The sequence below is a fragment of the Cygnus atratus genome, chromosome 1, assembly GCF_013377495.2.
Source record: "Cygnus atratus isolate AKBS03 ecotype Queensland, Australia chromosome 1, CAtr_DNAZoo_HiC_assembly, whole genome shotgun sequence".
Lineage (NCBI taxonomy): Eukaryota > Metazoa > Chordata > Aves > Anseriformes > Anatidae > Cygnus > Cygnus atratus.
Window position 1 is genome coordinate 1,882,738 of NC_066362.1, and position 12,136 is coordinate 1,894,873.

General features: G+C 40.5%; 1 protein-coding gene across 2 annotated transcripts in view; it reads right to left on the bottom strand.

Moving 5' to 3' along the window:
* The window catches only part of LRGUK (leucine rich repeats and guanylate kinase domain containing), a 50,163-nt gene that overhangs the window by 2,386 nt on the left and 35,641 nt on the right, over positions 1–12,136 (bottom strand). For both annotated transcript variants that reach the window (XM_035566626.1, XM_050708397.1), the window contains exons 17-18: positions 10,103–10,191; positions 4,737–4,871 (exon numbers count right to left, since the gene is read on the bottom strand). In XM_035566626.1, the coding sequence (XP_035422519.1) occupies positions 4,737–4,871; positions 10,103–10,191 (224 nt within the window). The remainder of the gene's footprint in view (positions 1–4,736; positions 4,872–10,102; positions 10,192–12,136) is intronic.

Below are 12,136 nucleotides of genomic sequence, written 5' to 3' on the forward strand. Positions count from 1 at the left end.
GCATCTTCCTCCGAGGTCTACTGCATCCAAGGATGCTCATCAACTGCTGAATGCTCTTGCCAAGCGCTTAACCCTAGCTGTAATCGCATTTTAGCTGCCTGCAACGTGCATCAGACATAATCGTGGCAGGGATAAGGAATTACTAGGAGTAGTGAAACCAGGCTCAGTATAAACAGCACCACGGACAATTCAACAATGTCTACGGCAGTTTCTAAAAGGCCAACTACTTCTGCTTTTGCTTCAGAGAACGTATGGTTGTGCAATCACCTACTAATAAAGGCTAAAAATAGACCATAATTACGTGGTTGGAATTAACCCCTGTTGATCTCCAGGCACAACGACGTGAATGCACTACATCAAACCCCAGCATACTGGGTGTTAAAGAAAAATCTTCACTGTTTTCTCCCTAGCTGTCCCTTTGTAAAAGGGCAGAAGACAAGGCAAACCGTGGAAAATAATTTACACACCACTTAACGGTGAGGTAGGTACCCAAGTTCCCCTGAAAATCATTTGGATCGCCTAAGGACAAGAGCCCCACAACTCAGCGCTGCAGCAGAAAGCTCTGCCAATACCTTGCAAGCTTGTAAGGGAGCAATTCACAAAATAAAAGCCAAATTACAGGTAAGATTATCCTGTGTTGGTTATATGACTTCCCTGTGGGGAAAAAGCATGTTTGATGCAGTACCTTCCTCCCCACAGAGAAGTGGCGTAAGTTACAATGACAAGTGCAGTCCTGCAAGCTTAACCCATGTTTACCTGTGGCACCAGACCTGCACATTTTTCCTATAGGACACTCAACAGTTTTAACTTCTTATAGTTTATGGTGTGGTAGCTGTGGCAGCAGCTGTAATATATCTGACACAGGGGAAGACTTGGTGTTTTACTAAATGCCTCACTGTTATATTTTGGTCTTGGCCAAGTTGTGAATTTTAATAAACCTCGACGTGAGGCTTTATTGCAATACTCATCTCGGTGTTTAGTTGCACAGAGTTCAGCAAAAGGCTTCTCTAGTACAAACATCAGAGGAAACGATTAAGGAAAGCTACTCAGAATGAGAAAACCAACAAAAATAAGTGGGGAAACTAGAGCTTATGCAGTCCCTGCCATCTAGATGTCCAAGGTACTTGTGAGGGGTGCGGTACAGGAGCTGAGCACGTACCTCTCCTTCCCTTCACCAGATGATCTGTAAACGAGTTCGGGTAACCTATCTCTAGCCATTCCCTGACAGCCCCAGCACAGAAAAAGAAAACTATTATGAGTGAAGCAGGCATATGTCTTGACTTTAAAGTTTTCCCTCTGCTTATATTTTCCTATCAGTTATATGGAGAATAAATGTATAAAATAAAAATAAAATAAAAATAGAGAGTAATAACCCACGGAATAATAAGATAAATGGAGTCTACGTGCACTAAATACAAAATAGTCGAGGAGTAAAGCCCTGGACTGCTACAGATTCTGTTTAGATCATGCACTGGCCAGCCAAACCCTAACATACATCGTTGTACATGATGACGTAACAAATCATTTGACAGATATTTTTCATTTGATTGTGTTTTGCAATAGTTCCTTGCTAAAGGCGCTGCTCAGCGGTAGGTGAGGTTCTGCCTCCACCTTCAGACCTGTAAATAACAAGGGTATCGGAAAATATTAAGAAGTTTCCCCTCTCTGACTCACTGGTTTCCAACTTCAACTTTGTTCCTCCTCTCTTCTCCTCTCCTTGCTATGCTGTAACCAGATCATTTCAATGTCTGGCTTATACTACAGCCTTACAAATACCTCTACTGGTAAAAGTGAGTAATGAAAAACAGCAGACAAGGATGTAAAGAATTTATCACTGCCTGTGGTGACTAGCTGCCCTTTAAAGTACAGTTGCGAGATAAGCTGCCCTAAACAACAGCTACTCAGCACAAGCAATGATAAATTGTTTAAGCCTATGCACGACAACAAAGGGAACTTCGGGAAAAAAAAAAAAAAAAACAAAAAAACCCCACATCTTCACGTGCAGGAGAGTTCAGAGCCAGCAGAGAACTTCGAAGAGAACTTAGAAACCAGCACAGTGTTTTCTTTTGTGAAATAGGGAAGGACTAGGTGAGCAGTTTACTTCCAAGGAGAAGACCACAGCTATGGTCTTAGCGATGAAAAGAAGCTGTGGATGTAATTAGAAACCGTCTGGCTGGAAACTGCAGGTCAGTTGGCAGATGTCCAAACCAAACCTTTAATTTTCACTCGTGGAGTAAATGCAATCAGGATCGTCTATTTTACTTGTAGATCAGAAGTAAAAGAACAACTTCAGAAGTTGAATCCAACAGGTGTCAATGACCTGATGGATAAAAATGGCATTTCCATCACAACTCAAACTGCCAGATTTGAGAAATAATGTAAAGAATTTGGGACCTGGACACGTTGTTGCCCAGTGAGACATCAGTCTAATCTGCAGACCCAAACCTGGAAAACAATATTTGCTCCATTGCCTGTGCCTGGAGGTCAAAACGTTAGTGCTCTTACCCCTTGATGGCTTTTTTTATTTTACTCTTTCTTCCATTCCAAATGTTGAAAGCATAAAATTGGGGGAGAAAGCAAAAGAAAAGATTAAAGCACCTCAAAATTCAGGCAAGTAAAATCACTACACTACTTTGCTCCAATACTTCAGAAATGTGTATTTTTTTTTTCCACCAGAATTTCAAATGCATCTACACAACAGCATTTTCATCAATCATGCCTATAAGGAAAGTTTGGAAGAAATTTTCTTATTTCCCTTGCAAAAGGATTTGACAACATGACTCTATACAATTTTGCCGTAGGCCACGATGCATGCACAGAGAATGAATCAGATTAGCAGTTTGCATTTTCTCTCCTCACAGTTGTTTTTCCACTGTGTTATTAACAGTGCTAAATGAAAACACTGCTAAAGTCAAAACACCAAAATGTGGTGGAGTGGAAAGACATATTTATTCCCATATGTGAAGGGTAAGACCTTTACAACTCATCGTAGCTTCACACTCATTTGAGTTACAGGTCCTGCCTCTTACTGGTAAGGACAGATGATGCATAATCCCTCTGCAACCTATTACGCACTCAGTTTCTCTCGTATGCTCACTCTGTTCCCCTTCAGCACACTCCACGGTGGCACAAATACTCAGGACAAATGGATCTGCAGAGGCCTACGGTTTCAACCTTTTTACAGCATGCTAATTAACAACTTGTAATTACAGTGGCAGGTAGTACATCACGGAGAGGGAACTGGCAGTCTCTCTAGGATATAAAAGGAACACAGTTTTTTTTTTTTTTTTTTTTTTCAACAGCAAGTTTATCTAAGAATTCTGCTTTAGCAGAAGTGAAGTGAATGGGTTGAAATCTTAGAAAGATGTCAGCATTTCTCATTGGCTTGGCTTATGTGAAAAGTTGCTTAATGTGTGTTAGGAAGGTTATTTAACACAGCGATTTGTTCAATTGAAAACAAATAGTTGAAAAATGCACAGTATGGATGTTTCCATACAGTAGGAGAGGTACCTTGGTTGGTATGGAATGACGACAAAACATCAGATATGGGATTGAAACCATGATCAAATTCAAATTTACCAACAGCCATATGGCATAGCCATCAGCTCCTTCTCAGCTGCAGTTTTTAGATGAGTTTTATCGTAGGTTCAGGAGAGGGAGGAGAGCTCAGTTTACGGTGGCTCATAGTACAGCCACAAGCACACACCTATTTCCAAGTGTGGATGGGGGATCTGGCGTGTCACACCTCACTAAGTCTTGCTGTGTGGCATCCGGCTGCTTCTGCGCATCCCATCTGGGCACGAGATTACAACAGATGGCCAGAAGAGGGGAAAAAAAGCTTATCTAGGATTCTGCACAGAGAGGCTGCAATGTCACTTGCCACAATAGCAGGCAGGCTTGTTGGCAGCCAGAGCTCAGACATTTTTACGGAACAGGACAAGTAGAGTGCGTCACAGCCATCTCGGCAGGATGGCAACGTGGACCTGTAAAACGAGTCAGGAAAATAAAGCTCCCTTCCTAGCTGAATGCCTACAAGACAATGAGGATGTAGCCTTTCCAAGTCTTCTTCTATCCCTGCCTCTCTACAAGCTTTAAATGAGACAGGAGTTGCCTCCCTGCCACACCTTGGAGCCTGTTTAGCTGCAGTACATATAAATAAGGATGCTCGCCACTCACAAGTGGAGATGCTGGACAAGATATGAAGCGTAGCAACAACGACTGAGATAGTAAGGGAAGGTAAAGGTACTACAAAGCTCAGGATCCTGATAGGGTCTCTTGTTATAATGGATGAGATATGAATTTGAAGATCATGATAGAACCCAGAGTCTCCAAAACAGTATTCTATGGTAAACATCTAAAGACAGAAAGAGAAATAATTCTGATGGCAATATCTGGTAATTTATCTAAAAAAAAAAAAAACAGTTAACGTTGAAGTTCTATTTTTCTCTAGCTGGACCAAATTTCTTTCAGTATCTTTTTCCCTTCAAATATCCTGTTAATAGAAAGATCTTGAAATTCCCTTTTTTTTTTTGTTTTAATTATGGTGTCTAAATTAAACCATTCCTACGAAAGATGAGACTTTGCTTTATGATGCAGTGACACACGCTTAATAAGGCTGTTGATGGAACAGGTGAGACAACTGCATTAGCTTGGAAAATGGTTTTAGATCTTGCGCATTGCAGCATTAACCTTCGTTCCACCCAGCAATAATCTGCTGTCTCAGAAACTGAACTCACCGGCTCTCTGGGTTATTCAAGGGGAAGCTGTGATCTTGGGTGACACTCCTTCCATCTGAGACCAGAGAAGGACGTGTTGTTGGCTCCAGCAGTTTTTGACGGGAGCTGCCTGGTGCAGGAGTGACTGCTAGGTCCCTGAAATGATACAAAAGGAAAATAAAGGGCATGTTACATGCTTTTATATACTGTGACAGCGTAGCTAGCGCTTGGCTCACAAGATGTGTTTGGATGAATAAGAGAGTTATCTCCAGTGGAAGAGAAGCGGTAGTAAGCAGCTGGGGCTAGTAGTCCTGGCTCTGTTTAGAGCCAGCGGAGAGGAACAGTCACAGCTACGGAATGAATAAGCTCAAGCGTAAGCAGAGCTCTAAGCAGGTTGGATGAATCACTCTCCACCAAGACAGAGCAGAGCAGGACAGCTTGTTCAGAGACGTTTTTGTTAAAGACACTCCAAATCAGGTGAGATTAACTCCACCCCTCATGACTAACTCAGAAGGAGAGAAGTTTCATCTTCACAGCCACTTGTAACACCTAAAAAGCCCATTCCTGGTGATTGCAGTACTGACACCACGTTATTTACAGACTTAATTCGCAGAGCTAAAACCAAACACAAGCAGAACTGAAGAGTGCCAGATGTGAGAGGTCCATAACTTAAAATTACAGCTCTTGGGAGTTTCCATAGATCTACCCCCTGTACCTGAGCCATCCCACTGACACACCACAATGACCTCCGAAGGAATCTGATAATTTTTAAGGGCAATGAGCCTACTCAACTTCTGTGCATGCACTCATTTTCTAGTTTCCCCAAGAAGCTTGTCAAGAACATTTTTAATTGTGGTAGCAACTGGTGAATGCTTGCTCCATGGGAGAAGCTAGGTTTGTAAGGAGGTATAGTATCTTTTATTAAGGCTTATTACTCAGACATCATTCCCTAGCCCAATACACTGGCTCTGCAAGCAAGGTTTATCAACTGCTCATCTTCAAATTCTCTTTTTTAAAGTTTCTTCTTATTAATACCTATAAATAAAGCTTCCCATATGTAAGGCCTCAAGCTGTTACTGTTTCACTGTCAAGTGACTGCTGGCTGGCTGCTAACGGTGTTTGTTCACTGGAGGCTCAGATCAAAATCTGAAAGGGTCTGATTCCAGTAACAGCCCCAGAGCTACCGAGTGCTCTCAGAAATCAGTTCATGTAAATCAGCATCATGGAAATTAAAAAAAACAACACAACTTAATAATAATAAAAGTAAAAATCTCTTAACAAAGAATTCTGGTCAATATACAGAATCCTGAGTAATTCCGCTCAGAAATACACAGCCTGACAACACAGGGTAGAAGAGTCAAAGCAGAGATCTGAAGGCAGGATTCAGTGCCACCCCTCTCAGGGCTAGGTTGCTACGGGAAAACGTACCCTACTCCCTGGAGCAAAGGTTGGTATTCACGACCCGTGACCCCCCTCTCAGAAGCTGTATCTCAGCTGAAAAATAAAACAACTTGCCAGACAGTTAATAAAAAACAGGCGTTTGTAAAGGCGAGAGGAATGTTCTTCCACCTTCTACCTGTGTGCCAAATGTCTTCTTTACATTTCCCTTTGAGTTTTGTACTGTCGTCAGAGGGATTTATATTCTGATTGCACTAGTGTGCCTCAGCTCAAATTAAAAAGGAAAAGAGGTTGGATAACTTAAACAGCACCCTGTGGAAAGGCACACCCATGTAGCTCAGGACAACGTCCTAGTTTTGTCACTAATAGAGGCATAAAAATAAAACTGAAAAGTGAAATTACATTGAAGTCGGAGGCTGGCCAGACAAAAGGATCTGCAAGATTTGTATGCAACTACATGCATGCAAATCTTATGCTCAGAGCAAGTAAATCCAGCCTGAAGAGCCTCTCAGCCACAGGTGGACCATGCACCTTCTCTCTTCCCAGTTCTGGCAGGGAGCTCTGGTGAAAGTAATATAAATTTTCTCTGACTTAGGAAAGTGAGATTGCACGTTATAAATTCTCCTCGTGGTGATGTCTGCTCTTGTTTACTCCACGTCTTTCAGCAACATTCTGAGAAAATCAGCAAGTTAATCGTTAGCTAAAGGCCTGATCTGAGTGAGACTTCAACCCATCCTCTTATTTATTACCCTCAGACACAGAGACAACCAGCGAAATTATTCAGCTCAAACCACCAAACATTGCCCTCATTGTATTAGGCAATGAGACATCAAAATGGCTTTAATTACACCTGCACACAGCCACAGGCAAAAAATAAAGAGGACAGGTTTTCAGTAGTTTGGATTTAAGAATCTAAATTTATGTAGACAACCCTGTGGGGCTGCAATAAATAAAACAGGTTAGATTCCTGTGTGACACCACTTGTAAAATTTTCTAATGCATACTCAGGATAATTGAGCAATATATTTCAGTTTGGATTAAAATGTGCAACGATGACATGAGACATTAAAGAATATTTTACTGATACACAAGCAATTCGGAACATCTAGTACCTTAGAAACTTTCTGCATATATAATTTTTGGCATCAGTTTCATATATTTCATAGAATTTAGATTAATTCCTAACTGACGTAGGGTTTCCATTCTCTGCAGCAGCACTGCTCAAAAGCAAGCTGAGCTGCCTCTGTCCTCTACCACTCTGGGTCCACTGCTACTCGCTCACACTCCCAGTCTGCTCTCAGCTTGATGCCAGCACAGGCAGCCCTTCAGAAAGGGAGTGAAACAGATTAGGGAACTGATCTGGCTGAGGAAGAAAAAATAAAAAAGAAAACCTTTTTGCTTGGCAAAACTTGGTAAGTGCCTTTATGGAAGAGCGCTACATCAAGATTCATTAGCTAAAAGCCTCTAAGGCTGGATGTACTACGAGTGAAAGAAATCTCATTTTTAAATAAACAACTAAGTGGGCAAAGTACTTTTATGCACTGCTCCTGACAATGAAAATAAAGAAAAGTTGTATCATGTTCTAAATATAAAATATTCAGAACAAAGCTGGTTAAGATTCAAGCAAAAACAGACACCGAGAGCTTTTAAAACTAGATTTCAAGCACGTATGACCTCTGTCCTATTTATGTAGCCACGTAAAAAGAGAAATTAGAACTTCTAAATAAAATACAGGTTGAAAAGAGTATTTTTCCATAGGAGAGAGAAATCTGGAAAGCACTGAAGCTAAGATAGATGTAGACATAATAGTGAGATGAGACGTCTAACTTGAATTTCTAACGCAATTTGACTGCATGAAAGGATCGGTGCCAATTTTTAGCAACATATGCAGAGACAATGAAGTGTTGTACCTCAAAACACTGGCTATAGAGTCTTGTTTGCCAGCACTTGTTGTAGGGAGACTTGAAATACTCTGGTCAATTTTGAGAATTAATTAACAAATTACAGAGAATTTCTAGTAACGCTACTGAACTTAGTAAGGACAGGCTTGCAGAGAGAGACATTACAATACATACAGTATAAGAGAATCAAAGAAAGGTATAAAACAAGATAACAATCTAACTACCCCAACATTATTTGGATTGTACTGCTAATATTACTACAAATAAGACAATCAATTACCATGTTGTATCTGAGCTGCACAATCTGTGTCCAAGCTCCTTGCTCAGCCCTTGATAAAAGCTAAAGCAAGCCACGTCATATTACGTTTCCTATGGGCTAAGAGCGCACACAAAGATTACTACCACAGCTGAGATGAAATACCCAGTAACTTCTGAAGTTACTGTAAAGTGATGCTTGACCCACGTCCATAGTTACATATTAAAAGAAAGAGCCATCAAACCCAGGTGAGCTGTTGCAAGGTGAAAGCCCTTCTTAAGGGCATTTAAAACTTCATTTGATCCATGACAAATAAAAATGCTCAGCAGAAGAAGCACACACTAGCACTGAACTGGACAACACGACCTACCAGGTTCTCCACTAATTGCTACATTCCAGGAATCAGATTCTCTCGCAGAATTCCAACCATTTGAAAACTTTCTTATTTATGGCATTTCTTGACTTAGCCTCTTGCATGGAATGGTGCGTTGTCTACTCTTGCCTCCAATTCCGCCGAGCGCATCCATCCCTCGAGGCCTGGTAACTGCAAATGCTGATTGGGGGTGACAGGATTTTCTCTCACCTGCCTGACAGCTCTGCTGAAACAGCTTCATGCATAACTCCAAAATCAGCTTCCACGGAATGAGTATTGTGGAATAAAGGGTGCAAAGAGCAACAGACTAATGCAGACTCAGATGAACAGTTCACATTACCACACTAAATCAAAAACAAAACATTCAGCAAAAGAAAACACCGATTTCCATTTTTCTTCTCAGTACAACATAGTTTAAAATGAATGAGTGGAGAGAAAAGTCCTCCTTAAACTAGTTAAACTTTTCTCTAAGTAAAGATTTGGAAAACGTACCATAATTATGCATTTCTGGCACTATGCTTCTGCCGTTGTTTTTTCTAATGACAGTTTAATTCACTGATTTTTAAATTTCCTTATTTATTTATTTTTAACGAGTCAGTCTCCAGTCTTTGCCATTGGAAAGCTGGTATGTATAATTGGTGACTGCATTTGTAGAGGCCTGAAACAAGATGAAAGGTGTGAACTGTTCTATTCATTTTGATGAGTGCTGACTTAGTGGTTCATGGTCTACTTTAAATGTCAACACTGTGAGCCTTTGCAAGATGGGTAGGAAAAGTAAACACAGAAAAATTAAAATTAGGAAGATTTACACCAGTATTTACCAGGTGAAGTCAAGGATCCCACAACAGACCAACCAAAGAAGGTACACCAGGATTTACAGACTTAACACCATTTTGCAGGGCTGTGACTATGAGGAAGAAGAAAGAAGAGAGCCAGTAAAGATAGAATACATTTTCTAGAAACAAACAAATAACAAAATAAAAAAAAAAGTCAGAAAGTAAAGTCTGCTTTCAGAAATTTTGCTTTAAACAGAGGTATCCACAGAAGTGTACTGCAAACAACCTTGTGCTGAGCAAGGCTCTGACTGTCCATTTGTCACTACTAGCACTGAAAAACATGTTGGAGACTGTGAGCTGCCAGAAGAAGGATCTTTTTCTGCTTTCTCAGAGAAGAAACATATAATAACTTCATAGTTTTAGACAACTTGCTTGTGGATGGTTCTACCTCGTATGTTTTCGGTGTACATTTCAGAACTGCTGAGCTCCCAAGTCAAAAGACAGACCGTGTGAGATATATTTGTATGGCCAGATTTAAACACGATAGAAAGGACAGTTGTCTGTGAGACCTGCAGTCCCTGGCAGATTCTAATCATTCACCCATAAGAACAGGGGAGAAGAAATCTAAAACAAGCATTTTTCATTTGGTTGCAAAGGACTTGGCTGAAACTCCTCTACATTACCTTTGAAACAGCTGGACATACGCACTAGGTGCCTTCCCTGACAGAGCCTGACGTGCTGCAGCATGACGCCTTTGGAGAGAAGCTTCTTCCTGATAAGGAAATACAACCAACTTTATTTAGTAACTTGGAAGTATATATGGTAACTTAATTGCCTGTAATATTCCTCTCTTTTGTCAAAGACTCTGAAGCGTATGCATTTATACATTCTGGGAAAACAGCAGAGCAATACTGTAACTAAAAAGGTGCAAAATATGATCTATGCAAACCAAGTTTTGGTCTGAAATCTTGCTGGCTTTGAACAATGAAGATCATCTCTAGTGAAGCCCCATTTCTTCATATAACAGCCAAAATGTGTCAGGACGTAGCAGGAAGGAGTGCCTGTAGAGAACCACTTTTGATGCATCCCAACCTTACCATATATTAGAGCAGGGATAATTCTAGTTAGGCTGTTGTCTTCAGCTTCTTTTCACCAGGAAGGGACTGAATACAGAAAAATTTGCCTTTGCTACATTTCAAATACACTGGCTTTGCCTCCTTGCTCCAGCAATGCTGAAAACCTGCCTTACCAACTCTGTATCAACCAATATTCCCCTCTCAGAGAGGGGATTACCTTCTGCAAATTTCAGTTGGTTAAAATGAACACATTATGATCTCAGCAGACTGGAAAATACAGTCCAAGTTTTAAGGGTCTGTTAATTAACATGTGCTGTAGCACTAAGTAATTTCTCAGGTCAGACAAACGCAGAACTACAGTGTGCTTAAAAAAAAAAGAGATGTAAATCTCAAAGCAAAGTTATTACATCCTACTTTGTTATCAGCTGATAGCCATTGATAGTTATCAATTTAACAGCTAAATCATGTCTGTAACAGAGGCATTTTGTCACGGTATCAGGAATGAAAGAGAAGATAGTTAACAGCTCAAATTATGACTATGGTGAATTCCTGCACTTTCCCTCACCGTTTATGCTAAGTAAGGGTCTGTTTAAGTGCTCACTGAGCTTGTATTGTGCTTTGTTTTCCTCTGGACAGTTCTGTTCCCCATTTTTTTTTTTTTTGTGGACATTACAGCTGTAGATTCCTTTCTGATCATACCTTGTATCGTTACAACTGCACAGAAGTGGTGCAGGGCTGGCACACTCACAGGGGATAAGGCTGCAGGGAATCTGATCTACTGGCTTTCCCTACGGAGCAGGCTCTGCTTCTTATTTTGCTTGTGGAAAATTCACACCTATAATATCTTCATATTTGTTATTTTCCTGTTCTACATGATGGGAGCAGAATGTGTTTACTGCAGCGACAGCACATTATTTCGGTGCCTTAAGTGCAAAAATTTTACTTTAAGGCCACAGACATTTATATTCCTCTCATTAAATACAGTCCAAGAGGCACCTGTGTTTCACCTTGAAGGTTTTACTACATTGACACTTCAGCTGACACTATAAAGCTTCCTCTGCATGTAAAAATATATCGAAAACTTAGCGTAGTAAATAACTAAAAGTTATTAGCAGCACTGAACAAGGCAACTAATAAGAAAGAGAGCCTTGCAGCACGTAAGTAACTTAAACCCATGATAAATGATAGCCTCCTTCATCATAACCACTTCTCCCTGACTTGACAAAATGTAAACTTTCAAAATAAAAATAAAAAAGATGAAATAAAAAAATGAGGAAAATAAATTGCTGGGGTAGGAGTGCGGGCAGAGAGCCACCAAGGTAAGAGAAACTCTGCCTTCTCTCTCACATTAAACTAACAAAACTCGGGATGAAAGAAACATGAAAACGAACGACACTTGTGACAGTTTTTGAGATCTGCATGGCTTGAAAGGAGGTATTTCATTTCTGAAAACAGAAAGATAGGAGGCTCCTTTTTTACGCCAGCCATTTTACAATCATACCTTTCTCCACACCTAAGAAAGCCTTTTTTAAAGCCTGGGAAACAGGCTGGGGGTGGGTAGAGGGTCTTCTACTTTGGCTCATCTAGAACACTAATTCTAAACATCAGAGGTAGTTATAAATACAGAGACAGTGGCAAAAT